At 43.0% G+C, this 15,658-nt stretch overlaps 1 protein-coding gene across 4 annotated transcripts in view; it reads left to right on the top strand.

Moving 5' to 3' along the window:
* Nucleotides 1-15,658, top strand: part of ADK (adenosine kinase) — a 565,528-nt gene that overhangs the window by 484,921 nt on the left and 64,949 nt on the right. For all 4 annotated transcript variants that reach the window (XM_048858483.2, XM_048858492.2, XM_048858488.2 and 1 more), the window contains one exon: nt 1,812-1,926. In XM_048858483.2, coding sequence (XP_048714440.1) covers nt 1,812-1,926 — 115 coding nt within the window. The remainder of the gene's footprint in view (nt 1-1,811; nt 1,927-15,658) is intronic.

Genomic DNA, 15,658 nt, shown 5'->3' on the forward strand with positions numbered 1-15,658 from the left:
GCTAAGTGAAATTAAATTCACTTTTGACATACAAGATAATGAACATAGGAAGGTATAATTTGAAATACTCGTACATTGCTGGATTCTAAATTAACTGTAACCACTCAAGTAAAAGTCTTGAGGAGCCAATGTGGACAGCTCTATGAAAACCTCTGCTCAATATATAGTGGTGGTTTAAAATAAATAAATAAAAGTTAGAATAAAGAACGGGGCAGAAAATTATTCTGAAAATATTATGATGATATTACATTAACAAACAGTCCACCCTCGCAGACTTGCTGAGTTCAGTTCCAGTCACTTTCGTATAAAGGCAGATAGGAAAGACTGAGACTGTTTAGCTTAGAGAGGATATAAATAGGTTTTGGCAGGATTCTTTTCTGAAGCCCGTTATACTTTTGACCTTCACAACATCCTCTGTCAATGAGTTCCACAGGTTGACTGTGCATTGTGTGAAGAAGTACTTCCTTTTGTTTGTTTTAAACCTGCTGCCTATTTATTTATTGGGTGATCCCTGGTTCTTGAGTTACGTGAAGGAGTAAATAACACTTCCTTATTCACTTTCTCCACACCATTCATGATTTTATAATAAATATACTGTACAGTATAGTACATATCCTTAAATCAAACTCTAATAAGTTCTCAAGCAGCATTTTTCTTACTTTGCCTACCTGTAAATTTCTATTATTATTAATGGCAATATCTTTTAATTGGTTTGTATGTGTATAATGAAATTGACATTTATCGATAGAAATTTAATCCTTGCACACCTAGATATAAATAAGAAGGGACATAGCAAATGGCACAGAGAAAGCATGTTCATTTTGTTATTCATGCTCTTACAATTTAGATGCAAAGGGGCATTCTCAAATTGAATTGAAAGGTAGCATATTTTGTAACTGAAGAAAGGAAATACTTTTAACACACTAACTTGTGGAATTCATTGATGTAGAATATATTTGAGACCAAAAGCTCAGTACTGTAGCATTAAAAAAAAATGATTAGACCTTTATATGGATAATGAGAACATTTACATTAGGTAAGATTTTTAAAAATAGGAATAGAAACGCTTGTGCTTCAGACCATTGCACAATCACCAACAGATGGGATTAGGAAGGATTCCTAAAGGCTGGTCATTCCATAAGTGTCAGTTACTGGGTGTCTTGCATCTAAATGAAGCATCTTATACTGGCCACTATCAGAGATAGGATACTGGAGTGGATGGACCACTAGTCTGATTCAATTTGGCAATTTCTATGTTTCTACATATATACAATATGGTGTGGAAATTTGTAGTCCCTCGGAAGTGTTCAGAGAAACAGCAAGGGCCTGATTCTTCTTGAATTACACTGTTGTAAATCAGCAGTAATTCCATTGAATCAGTGCTGTTAAAGCAGTGTAAACCCTCTATATATGGGAAGAGAATCAAGCCCTGAGATTTTCTGAGTTATTCTCTTTCTCATTTTATTTTTAATTTTATGGGGAATAAGGTTAGAATTTAGCCAAAGCACGGAAAATCAATCGAAATTGCCAGTTAGGAAATGCTGTGTAATTCTTTCATTAGGCTCTGCATTGTGGCTATTGGTATAGCTCCAGTATCACTTCCAAGATTATAGCCAATGGCCTCTTGGTACTACATAAACCTTTAAGAGAACGAAGTATTCTTCCTCTTAAAAATCTTTCTCAACACACAATAAAGTCTATTTTATTATCTAGTCATAAGAGGATAAATCTTTGATCTGCTAATAAAGTCTTAATCTTTCACTGCTCTGCTATGCTGGTTACAAGAATTTTTTCTCCCTTGCTATTAATAGACTGAAGATATTAAAGAGATAGCCCAGAAGGCACAAGCCCTGCCAAAGGTGAACCCTAAAAGGCAACGAATTGTAGTCTTCACCCAAGGGAAAGATGACACTATAATGGCTACAGGTACCTTTTTAAAGCTGTATTGTTATACAGAATACATACGCGTTAAATCATGTATTAGTTTTACAAATAATAACTGTGAAATTGTATTCAAAGTACTTGTCTTTCCCTGATTTTATCTTAATAAACGTTTCTCATGTTTTTAACTCCTTAAATGTCCTAAACATCAGAAGTTAATATTTCACAGGAAAGTTCAACAACTTAGTTATGGATATCTTAAGTTATTTTTATAACATAGATCTAAAATATTTCTCCAATTGGTTTTACTCTGCTTTTTATGACTTCAGATTTTATCTGCAAAGCCATCTTTGCTGCAAATAAGAACACACTATACTTGTTGGGAACAGCTGCAGCAACAGTAGAGTACATTTAAGCATTTGTGAAAATGAGGAAGTGAAATCCAGCACGAAGTGAATTTCCAGGCTTTTTTGATTTGAACAGAAAGTCTCACTTCTAGCTTTTCTCAGCTGTCTGCTCTTCCATTCTCAAAGGAATAAGTGGAAAAAAGGTGTTCTTAGCTGGGATATGAGTGGCTTCTGCTGTTTGAAATAATGATATGTGACACACAGATTTAAGCATTACAAACATGACTGCCTGCCTTTGAGCAGGCGCTTTAATTTGTCCACCTATAATTCCTAGATTAAATAATACAATTACTGCCATGTGCTGTTGCAAGCCGTTTTAGTCATTAATTCCTGCACAAGGTAAGGTATTAATTAAGGGTCTGGTTCTGTTAGGTGCGGAGTGCATCCTGTGAGGCTAGGACTTCAGGATTGGGCTCCAAGTAAATATGTCACTACCTTACAATTTGTTCTTAGGAGAAATCTAAATTATTTCTGTTTTTTAGATTTTCTTCCCATAATTTGTTAGCCACAAATGGCTTTCAAACAACACGGGTTCAGAGTTGGATATGTCTGTCTTGTCTTGCAAGCATGACAGCTTTGCTTCCAGAAAATCACTGCAATATTTGAATGGTCCATATGGAGATGCTCCACTTGAGCTTTGTACGGTTGGCTGAAAAAATAGTAGTAAAAATGTTTTTATACATGAGTTAGTAATAATGGTGGTAAACCTAAATCTTACATGTAACCCTCCTGTGCTCTTATTTAATTTTCACTGTGTATTTATTTTATTCTTTAAACTGGAGTTGTTAACAAATCCATTAATCCATTCTTTGATATTTTTCCAACTGGGAGCTTATTTGAGAACTGACACTTGCTAATCTTAGCTGTTTGTTCCCTATGAAAACGAACTTAAATTAGAGAATGCACTTTCTATGCATGATAAATGCAAGATGGATAGAGAGGGTATGCAGTGGTGTCAGCTACAAAAGCAAACATGATAAATGTTAAGGCAGTTTTGAGCCCTGGGATAAACTATTCAGTGCACAAGCATAGCTGAATCTCTTTGCTGTGTTGTTATTCATGGCAGCCAAATAAATGTCAATAATAAAAGAGAATTAAAGATTTTCATTTCCCAGAGGCAGTCCTCTAATACAGCTTGATCTTTCATTTCATTTGTAATTCGTTCTCATGTCAGGATGCAATCATTTGCCAGGCTCTGTGTGTCATGTTAAGTCATTTAATAATGATTAAGAACATAAAAATGCTTGGCCTGTGGGGCAATTCTCAAAAGAGATACCAATTTGTTATTGTTCCCCACCCCCTCCTCTCTTCTTGAATATGGATCAGCCTTTTCCCACCTCCTAGCTTTAAACTACTAATGAAGAATAGAAGGAAAATGTGTCCCTTGATTTAGCATATAGTGACACCACAGACTGGCATAGGGCAGTGCTAACACAGTTATTTCAACACTAATTAGGGCTTGTTGTGTTTTAAACCCTGCATTGTAAAGTGTTTGTAAAAGGTCATTGGAATGATGGCTGCACTGAGCAATATCTGAGTGTACAAATTAAGCCTCTCTTCTTTACTGCATAAAAGACAATTAATACATGTTCACAGGGACCAGTTGTGGTGCAGTTTATTCTAATGCCTTTCTGAAGAGATCAGATATTCAGGAAGAGTTTGATCAGAGATTAAAAGAATACTTGCAAGGAAAAGGAGGCAGTTAGCCAGCCATGGGTTTGAGCATGCTAGTGGGGAGCTCCTACTTTAGACTGCAATTAAATAACCTTTTGTCCGGTTTTGACCAGCTGAACATGACAAAAGGAACTTCCTGGTTACTAGGTCAAAGAGAGATGTCTAAAAAAGCAATATAAACATGAATAATTTAATTTCTCCCACCCTATCTCAGGGATTCAGCATCTATGCAACAGACTCTACTACTTCTGTCCCTTCTTCCCTTGCTGCCATTAACTGTCCTGAAACAGTTATTGAACAGATCACTTAAAGTCTCCTTGAATTCTCTTTATGCCAACCTGGGAAAAATTAACCACCTCCATCTACAGGAGCTTTGGGGGGCACCTGCTATCAGTTCTAGTCTCCTTTGCCACAATGGACTCCAGCTGCCAGGCTGGCAGGAGCAATTGCAGGGAATGTTCTGTTGAGCTCTGGCCTGCAGCATGCTCAGGGCACTGTGTGAGGGTGAAGCAGACTGAATTGAGATGCCAGCCTCTAACAACACTCTATTGAGCATGTGCAAATGACAATTTTCATTGGCTTCTCACTTGGCTGTAATATGGTTGCACTTTCATGGGGGACAACAAAAGGTGTCTCTGTTGAAAGGGGAAACAACTCCACCAAATTTCACATTTGCTCCAAAATATGAAGCTTCTCAACATGATGAATGTAAGAATTAACCTTGGCAAAACACCATTTTTACCCTTAACGTTCTCAGAAACAACTGAACCATTTTTGCTGAAACTTTCAAAGGAAATAAATACACTGAGGCAGACATCTGGCCCAAGAAAAATGTCAGCCAAAATTGTTCAAGTTAGGCAAAGTTATAAGCAAATGAACACAGGGACTTAGGGATTGTGTACTTGGGGAAATTTACCAGCAGAACTATATTATACCAGCATAGTACTGCCAGTAAATGTCATCACATTAGACAAGCCCTTATTTTGGAAAGTGCAAGGCAACTTTAACTATAGGTATCACTGCAAGCTTCCACGCATAATAACAAGACATTCAGTGATACCTTTCGGTAGTGATCACACCATGAAAAGTAGACCAAAATGAAAGCAGAAAGTTGATTAAACAAAATTGTGGCCTCTAGAAAAACCAAGTTGTTCATAGTCACCATTTGCTGTCCATAAATAAAAAAAAAAAGTTGGGGATATACAAATGGCTTTACTAGCTATTTCTGTGAAGGTAATTGTACAATGTGTTTTGGGTTTTTTGTCATAAATATTTGTGGGAATGGTTTGATGTTTTTTTCAGCATTTGGTTTATTTGAAAGTTCTCCCACCTGAGAACAGAGGAGGCAATGCTCTTGATTTAGTTGAGCTATCAGATTGCATCCATTAACATATAGTTGAGTAATTTTTTGTACATACGATCATATGAGCTAGTGCAGCGAATCCTGACAGTGAAAATGGTCCAGGTTGCCTCCGTTTGCTAACGCAGGTATTGATCCAGAAGTATGCCTGATTCAATCAAAATGAGCCTTTTAGTAGTTGCCCAAAGAAAGCTCTGCAGCTGTGGAGGTTGCCTTTTTGACTGAAGAAAAGAAATGCTACCTTATCTTTTTAGCAGAGGTCTCTTTCCAGGGGGCAACTATCAGACCTCTCCCAACCTAATCAATGTATATGGGAAGGGCGCTCTTGGAAATGTTGCTTAGCGAGTCCCAAGATATCCAAATGCAGGGGAAGGACTCGGTAGTGACCACTGCCCACATGCACTTCTTGCACAATAGCTGCCTGAAGTGCTTGGGGGAAGCTCACACAAAGGACCAGTGCCAGATTTGCAGGGAGTTCAAGCCTAGAGTGAAGAAGGATAGGGAGGTGAGGCTGAAATTCCTGCTGATGGAGGCAGCACTTAGGCTACCACTGGAGTCATCCCTGTCTGACTCGGTGCCAAGAGGTGCAACTTCAGTGAGAAGCGCACCTCCAGCTTTAGCATAATCCTGGCACCATTATCCCTTGCCTGTACTGAGGAAGAAATACAAAACTTCCATAGAAGCCCGACTAGGGCAAGCTCTTCAGTCTCTAAGTCTGGTAAGAGGAGCAAGAAGGAGTCACGGAGAGTGCACCTGAAACCTAGGCATTACTCCAAATCAGTGCCTAAATTGGCTCAGTCAGCTCCAGTGCCACAACGAGCACTGTTGAGACCAGTGCTGTAAGTGACACCATCAACTTCTTCAGCACCAAGACAAGAGACCATCTCAGGGCCGACTACTCCAGAGGAGTTTGCAGCGGCAAGAAATCTGTCTCTTGGTACCTGTGTCTCTTTCCTTACAGGAGTCTGATCCCTCAGCACCACTGCCCTGTCCACCAGCGACTCAAACACCGATACTCAGTTGGCTGCTTCTTGGACAGGGAGGCCTCGGTCCCACCCAGGGCCAAACCAGCAATGATGGCATCACTCTGCCCATTGTCAGGCTCTTGGCACCGGGCCCCGCCCCTGACTAGATCAGCCCCACCATGGTTAGAGAGCCCACCTGGGTTCTCTACAGATGCAGGGTCTGTGATCCTCAAAGGACTTAGCTTTGCACATCAGTGTCAGAGAACTGAAAGCTGTCAGACTGGTGTGCCAATTATTTCTATCGCTGATGAGGGGAAGCAGCCTATTAGTCTTCACAGACAACATGGTGGCAATGTTTCACCTCAACAAGCAGGACTGTACTCTGGGAGCTCTTCAATGCCAGCATGATAGAGCTAGAACAGTGGTTCCCAAACTTGTTCCACCGCTTGTGCAGGGAAAGCCGTGCCGGGCCAGGCCGGTTTGTTTACCTGCTGCATCCGCAGGTGCGGCCAATCGTGACTCCCAGTGGCCGCAGTTCGCTGCTCCAGGCCAATAGGAGCTGCAGAAAGCTGCGGCCAGTACGTCCCTCGGCGTACGCCACTTCCAGAAGCTTCCATTGGCCTGGAGCAGCGAACCGCGGCCACTGGGAGCCACTGTCGGCCGAACCTGTGGACGCAGCAGGTAAACAAACCAGCCCGGCCCGCCACAGGCTTTCCCTGCACAAGCGGCGGAACAAGTTTGGGAACCACTGATCTAGAAGCATCTTACTTGCCAGGTTACAGAATGACCTAGCAGACCACCTGAGCAGATCATTTATGAGTTGTTTGTTCGCCCAGATGTGGCTAGATACATATTCCAGTGGTGGGGTTTCCCCAAGTTGACCTGTTTTGGGACAAAGTCCAACAAAAAGTGTCAGCAATTCTGCTCCCTAGGGAGTCACAGCCAAGGTTCTATAGTAGATGCCTTTTTACTGATGTGGTCAAGTAGGCTCCTCTATGTTTTCTCCCAGATCAGCATATTCACAGGGTATTACTAAACATAAGACAGGACCGTGCCAAAGTCAGACTTATAGCCCCAGCATGGTTCTCCACTGGTTCTCCACTTTCCTGGAACTGTCAGTGAAACTTCCAATTTCACTTCCAGTAGACTTGAACCTAATCTCTCAGGATCATGATCGCATAATCCACCCAAGCCTACAATCCCTTCACTTAACTGCATGGATGCTCCGTGGCTAGACACTAGAGAGTAAACCTGATCAAAAGTTGGTCAAGAGATCCTGCTAAATAGTAAAAAGCCTTCTACAAGAGCTACTTACTTATCTAAATGGAAACATTTTTTCCATATGGTCTTACCAGGACAGTGTCACTGATCAGTTCTTCAGTTAAACATATTCTGGACTACTTATATACTTGAAACATCAAGGTTTAGCAGTTCATTCAATCAAGGTACATCTGGCAGCTACTTCAGCATTCTACCCTAAAATGGACAGTCGCTCTATTTTGTCCAGTCCATAAGGTTTTTTAAAGGCTTTGTTAAATTATACCCACTGGTGCAAGACTCAGTTTCCCCATGGGATCAACACTCAGTATTGTCAAGACTTATCGGTTCCCAGATTGAACCGTTGGCTACCTGCTGTCTGCTGCATCTGTCAATGAAGGTGAAATTTTTGGTGGCTATTGCCTCTGCCAGAAGAGATGGGGAGCTGCAGGCATTAATGTTGTGGCCTCCATACACGATCCCTTTTAAGGACGCAGTTTACCTATGTCCTCATCCAAAGTTCATCCCAAAGGTGTTTTTTTCTTTCCACATCAACCAGACAACTTATTTGCCAGTATTTCATCCAAAGCCACATATGAGCAGGGAAGAAGAGCGATTCCATACCTTTGACATCAGGAGAGCCTTAGTGTTTTGTCTAGCAGAACCAGGCACTTTTGTAAATCCTCCCAGCTGGTCATAGGTCTAGGTCTGGGATTATTATTTTTTAAATATCTGATTTGCTTCTGCACATATTTGTACATTGTGGGACAACTAATATAAAATGACCTCGCTTCATTGAAGTCAATGGAACTAGGCCTCTATACATCAGCTGAAGGTCTTGGTACTACCTCTTTTAGTTGAATAGTAAAAATAAGGCCCTGACTCTTTGAGCTTATTAAAGATACTGTAGCACATCCAACTTGGGGAATTACATGGTGTGATAGGGTCAGGCCAGATGGCTACAGGAGAGTAATAGAAGGCAGATATATTAGCCCCAGGTTAAGTAGGTCCCTTTTCCCTGGGTAAGGTAAAAGGGAAGGTTCCAGAACAATCAGGAACCTTCTGGAGACAATTAAGACAGACAGGCTGATTAGAACACCTGCAGCCAATCAAGAAGCTGCTAGAATCAATTAAGGCAGGCTAATCGGGGCACCTGGGTTTTAAAAAGGATCTCACTTCAGTTTGTGGTGCGCGTGTGAGGAGCTGGGAGCAAGAGGCACTAGGAGCTGAGAGTGAGAACGCGGACAGTTGGAGGACTGAGGAGTACAAGCATTATCAGACACCAGGAGGAAGATCCTATGGTGAGGATAAAGAAGGTGTTGGGGAAGTAGCCCAGGGAGTCGTAGCTGTCTCACAGCTGTTCCAGGAGGCACTCTAGACAGCTGCATTCCACAGGGCCCTGAGCTGGAACCCAGAGTAGAGGGCAGGCCTGGGTTCCCCCCAAAACTCCCAACTCCTGGTTGGGACACAGGAGTTGACCTGGACTGTGGGTTCACGAAAACGGCCAAACTAAGGGCTGCCATGAAGCTCCAAGGCGAGCAAATCCACCAATAAGCGCAAGACCCACCAAGGTAGAGGAGGAACTTTGTCACAATGGATACTTGCCTAAATGGAATTTTTTTCCTGCCGATGCACAATTGGCTATATGTACTCTGTGTAATATTTTTGTTTGTTTGTTTGTTTGCCTTCCTCTAAAGCATCAGAGATTGGCTGTAGCTGGAGATGGGACACTAGACAGGATTGACTGGTACTCTAAGGTACTACTGAGAATCTTCTTTCTAGGTGTCAGGCTGGTGTGTTTTGCTCATATGCTTAAGTTCACAGTTACTGACAGATGTGGGGTCAGGAAGAATTTTCCCCCAGTTCAGACTGACTGGGACCTTGGGGGATTTTCACCTTCTTCTGCAGCATGGGGCATGGCTCACCTGTTGGGATCATCTGGGCATAACTCACCTAATCAATTCCCTGCCAGTGCAGGGGCCTTGGGCTTTGCTGGCACCTTGGTTTCTTCCATTCTCTGCCGGCGGTATACAGGTTAGTCTCCTGAATACTGAAATGCTTTAGTCAAACTAAGGTCTTTGGGTTTACTAAAGGGGCATCTGAGTGAAAATCGATGGCCTGTGATATAGAGGAAATCAGGCTAGATGATCTAATGGTCACTTCTAGCCTTAAACTCTATGAAACATCTATAAAACCATGAAATTCCTCCTGCAGTTCCACTGGATATGTTGTTCTTCACTTCCTGTCCTAAAATGGTTGCTTATCATTATTATTTATCAGGTTTACTCTTACTTATAAACTGCCATATGGTAAGTGTGATCGCACTTACCAGAGCTTTAGACAGGTCCCTGCCTCGAGAATCTTACAATTTAAGGTCCATCCCTCAAGAAGTTTACAATTGACATTGGATGGTTGCAATACAACAAATTAAAGGATGAGTCAAGAGAGTATGAGCAGGCAGAGTTGTTGTTGGTCATGAATGGAAAGCTAGGCAAAAGAGTGTTTTAAGGTCGGGATGGTCTGTAAGAAAAAGATTGTTGATGGTAGGGAGGTAGTATGGGGAAAAAGTAGAGAGCCAAGAGAAATAGAAGGGAACACGGAGAACTAAGAAGAAAGGACTGGAACGGGTATAGAGTCTGGGAGAGGTTTATGAGAAAATGAGTAGGCAGAAAAGGGCTGTCGGGGTTAAATTAGATGTATCAAAGTAGATGAAGCAGGTACAGAGCAACGAGAGAGTGGTGATTTTTAGCAGCAGTATTTTGACATTATGTATTGTTCCTGTGCCCTATTTAAACAACTACTGTATCACATTTTCATGAATAGTTCATTGGAGGGTGATGTGATTTGTGTATGTACATTAATTTCTTATGGGTATGGATATATGTCATAGCTATATGTGCACTGTAACATTTGTCAGTATCAAATGCTGTGAAATGTACCTCCTTTTCAGGGCTCCTCATGACACTTTTAAACAAATTGCTTTTGGTCAGATACATTTTATGTCTGGGCTCGGCCCAAGGGAAAATCTTTTGGAAAATCTGAGCACAATCAGTTGAGCAGTGGAAAACACACTTTTCTCTTGAAATATTTGCATAATTAAAAAACAGCTGAAGCTACAAACTTTAAACTTGTCTTGTTTTATGGTTTTAATAGAGGAAAGAAAAACAATCCCAGTTTGAAGAAAGTCACTTCAGTATTTTTAAAGTTATGAATGATGAAATTTGGCATATTCAGGCATGCATATTAGAATTTTCCATTCATTTTTCCCAGTGTTTTTAAGACCACCTCTGTTAAGGGCATGTTGCTTATGGGCTCCTTTATTAGGAACATGGCAGTTAAGGTTGGATGTGTTTTTAAAGATTCAAGCATTTAGACCACCTTAGGCAAGCCCTGTTGTGTTAATGATGCTTCAGTTAAGGCCACTTCATTTTGGGCTGAATGCATCAGTAAAGAATGTGTTCCCAAGAGCAGTAGAAACATCAAGGAGTATTTAAATTTTGATAGGTGCGCTAAGGCATCTTTAAAGCAATTTAGCAGAGCTTTTTCCTCTTAAAAAGCTTATGTAAATTAAATGGAAAAGCTGGTATTTATGCAACATTAAGATTAAGATACCAAGTGCTCCAAAGTCAGGAAATTCCATTTGTTAACTCTGTCACATTGTAAATATGTAATAATTTCTATTGCTGTTTTCCTTGTTAAATGTGACCCTTTATATTAGTACTTGTTAGTTAATCTATATCATAAAATAAGCCAGATATGCTATGTGGCCATGTTAACATTTTGGCAGTTAAACCTTTCAGCATTTCCTGATTTGAGTGCTTTCCCAATCTTTAATGTTACAGTAAGACAAGGTTTTACATGTAGGCCCCAATCCTGAACCATTTATCCATGTAAGTAACTTTTATACATGCTAGTAGTCTCACTGAGTTAATATAGATAAGAAAATAAGGAACTGAATCTAAAATATTTAGTTTTAATGCATAAATGTGTTTATAATTCATAAGTCTAAATATATGTTTGGTTTGGGCCAGATCTTGATCCTTTTTGAAGTCAATCACAAATATGGATAGTATTAAGTTATGAATCATGGAACTCCCTCCATTTTAGAAGGATGTGTTGCAGCCTTTAATATTTTCAGAAGGTTTTTTTTTATTTTAATTTAATGTCTTAGAAATCTTATAGAAATTTTGCAAGATAGGGAATTGAAGGAACAGTTGTTACTTAATCACAATGTTATGATACAATAAGCTTTAATTGGGAATCAAGAGGAGTTGCTGGTGTTCAAGCATGCAATGAGCTCTTGGGGCATGGCTACACTTGCAGATGTAGAGCGCTTTGAGTTAAACCTGCCTTCGGAGAGCGCAGTAGGGAAAGCGCAGCAGTCTATTCACACTGACAGCTGCCATCGCACTGGTGTGGTCACATTTGCGGCACTTGCAGCAGCACTGGGAATGGTGCATTATGGGCAGCTATCCCACAGAGCACTTCTTCCCATTCTGGCTCTGTGGCTTGTGGGAAGGGGGTGCAGGGCATTCTGGGTCCTGTCCCAACACCCTGTGATGCATCGGTTCGCATCCCAGCAATCCCTCTGCTTCCATCTGAATTTGGCGCAATCTTTCAACATTTTTTGTACTGCGCGCTCTGTCTTCCCTTTCGGTCTGCGGGAATGGAGCCCGAACTGCTGAGGAGTATGCTGACGAGTCTTGCCAACATGTCACATTTGGCAGTCGAGTTATTCCTTTTGATCCAAAGTGACAGTGAGGGCTCCAACAATGATATCGACTCAAGTAACGCATGTGACACGAGTTTGCGTGTGGGATTCACAGACATGCTGACCACCGTGGAACGCTGCTTCTGGGCTTGGGAAACAAGCACTGAGTGGTGGGATCACATCGTCATGCAAGTCTGGGATGAGGAGCAGTGGCTGCAGAACTTTTGGATGAGAAAAGCCACTTTCACTGGACTATGTGATGAGCTTTCCCCCACCCTGCGGCGCAAGGACACGAGATTGAGAGTTGTCCTGATGGTGGAGAAGTGGGTGGCTATTGCAATCTGGAAGCTGGCAACTCCAGACAGCTACCGATCAGTCGCTAACCAGTTTGGAGTGGGAAAGTCTACCATTGGTATCGTGTTGATGCAAGTTTGCAGGGCCATTAATCGCATCCTGCTCAGAAGAACTGTGACACCGGGTAACGTGCATGACACTGTGGCTGGCTTTGCACGAATGGGTTTCCCTAAATGTGGAGGGGTGATAGATGGCACGCATATTCCAATTCTGGCACCAGCCCATCTAGCCTCCAAGGATGTTAATCATAGAATCATAGAATATAAGGGTTGGAAGGGACCCCAGAAGGTCATCTAGTCCAACCCCCTGCTCGAAGCAGGACCAAATCCCAGTTAAATCATCCCAGCCAGGGCTTTGTCAAGCCTGACCTTAAAAACCTCTAAGGAAGGAGATTCTACCACCTCCCTAGGTAACGCATTCCAGTGTTTCACCACCCTCTTAGTGAAAAAGTTTTTCCTAATATCCAATCTAAACCTCCCGCACTGCAACTTGAGACCATTACTCCTCGTTCTGTGATCTGCTACCATTGAGAACAGTCTAGAGCCATCCTCTTTGGAACCCCCTTTCAGGTAGTTGAAAGCAGCTATCAAATCCCCCCTCATTCTTCTCTTCTGCAGGCTAAACAATCCCAGCTCCCTCAGCCTCTCCTCATAAGTCATGTGTTCCAGTCCCCTAATCATTTTTGTTGCCCTTCGCTGGACTCTCTCCAATTTATCCACATCCTTCTTGAAGTGTGGGGCCCAAAACTGGACACAGTACTCCAGATGAGGCCTCACCAATGTCGAATAGAGGGGAACGATCACGTCCCTCGATCTGCTGGCTATGCCCCTACTTACACATCCCAAAATGCCATTGGCCTTCTTGGCAACAAGGGCACACTGCTGACTCATATCCAGCTTCTCGTCCACTGTCACCCCTAGGTCCTTTTCCGCAGAACTGTTGCCTAGCCATTCGGTCCCTAGTCTGTAGCTGTGCATTGGGTTCTTCCGTCCTAAGTGCAGGACCCTGCACTTATCCTTATTGAACCTCATCAGATTTCTTTTGGCCCAATCCTCCAATTTGTCTAGGTCCTTCTGTATCCTATCCCTCCCCTCCAGCGTATCTACCACTCCTCCCAGTTTAGTATCATCCGCAAATTTGCTGAGAGTGCAATCCACACCATCCTCCAGATCATTTATGAAGATATTGAACAAAACCGGCCCCAGGACCGACCCTTGGGGCACTCCACTTGATACCGGCTGCCAACTAGACATGGAGCCATTGATCACTACCCGTTGAGCCCGACAATCTAGCCAGCTTTCTACCCACCTTATAGTGCATTCTTCCAGCCCATACTTCCTTAACTTGCTGACAAGAATACTGTGGGAGACCGTGTCAAAAGCTTTGCTAAAGTCAAGAAACAATACATCCACTGCTTTCCCTTTATCCACAGAACCAGTAATCTCATCATAAAAGGCGATTAGATTAGTCAGGCATGACCTTCCCTTGGTGAATCCATGCTGGCTGTTCCTGATCACTTTCCTCTCATGCAAGTGCTTCAGGATTGATTCTTTGAGGACCTGCTCCATGATTTTTCCAGGGACTGAGGTGAGGCTGACTGGCCTGTAGTTCCCAGGATCCTCCTCCTTCCCTTTTTTAAAGATTGGCACTACATTAGCCTTTTTCCAGTCATCCGGGACTTCCCCCGTTCGCCATGAGTTTTCAAAGATAATGGCCAATGGCTCTGCAATCACAGCCGCCAATTCCTTCAGCACTCTCGGATGCAACTCGTCCGGCCCCATGGACTTGTGCACGTCCAGCTTTTCTAAATAGTCCCTAACCACCTCTATCTCCACAGAGGGCTGGCCATCTCTTCCCCATTTTGCGATGCCCAGCGCAGCAGTCTGGGAGCTGACCTTGTTAGTGAAAACAGAGGCAAAAAAAGCATTGAGTACATTAGCTTTTTCCACATCCTCTGTCACTAGGTTGCCTCCCTCATTCAGTAAGGGGCCCACACTTTCCTTGGCTTTCTTCTTGTTGCCAACATACCTGAAGAAACCCTTCTTGTTACTCTTGACATTTCTGGCTAGCTGCAGCTCCAGGTGCGATTTGGCCCTCCTGATATCATTCCTACATGCCCGAGCAATATTTTTATACTCTTCCCTGGTCATATGTCCAATCTTCCACTTCTTGTAAGCCTCTTTTTTGTGTTTAAGATCCGCTAGGATTTCACCATTAAGCCAAGCTGGTCGCCTGCCATATTTACTATTCTTTCGACTCATCGGGATGGTTTGTCCCTGTAACCTCAACAGGGATTCCTTGAAATACAGCCAGCTCTCCTGGACTCCTTTCCCCTTCAAGTTAGTCCCCCAGGGGATCCTGGCCATCCGGAGGGGGCATTTCTCTATGGTTCTCCAGGTGGATCACCATGGGCATTTCATTGACATTAATGCAGGCTAGCCCGGAAAGGTGCATGACGAATGCATCTTTCAGAACACTGACCTATTCAGGGATCTGCAAGCTGGGACACTTTTCCCAGACCAGAAGATCACCGTAGGGGAAGTTGAATGCCCATTGTTATCCTTGGAGACCGCGCTTACCCTTAGTGCCGTGGCTCGTGAAACCCTACACAGGGAGCCTTGACAGCAGCAAGGAGTGGTTCAAAAACAGGCTGAGCCGGTGAAGAATGACTGTGGAGTGTGCTTTTGGCCGTTTAAAGCAGGGGCAGGCAAACTTTTTGGCCTGAGGGCGACATCGGGTTTCCAAAATTGTATGGAGGACTGGTTAGGGTAGGCTGTGTCTCCCCAAACAGCCAGGTATGGCCCGGTCCCTGCCTCCTATCTGACCCCGCCCCACTTCTCGCCCCCAATGGCTTCCCTGGGACTCCTGCCCCATCCACCACTCCCTGTCCCCTGACCACCCCCGGACCCCCTCACCCCTGATTGCCCCCTACTGCCCCATCCAACCCCCCCTCTCATTTCTGACTTGCCCCCTGGGATCCCTGCCCCATCCAACCATCCCTTTTCCCTGTCCCCTGACCACCCCCGGAACTCCTGCCCCTGACTGCCCT

The sequence above is a fragment of the Caretta caretta genome, chromosome 7 (assembly GCF_965140235.1).
Source record: "Caretta caretta isolate rCarCar2 chromosome 7, rCarCar1.hap1, whole genome shotgun sequence".
In the NCBI taxonomy this organism is placed as follows: Eukaryota; Metazoa; Chordata; order Testudines; family Cheloniidae; genus Caretta; species Caretta caretta.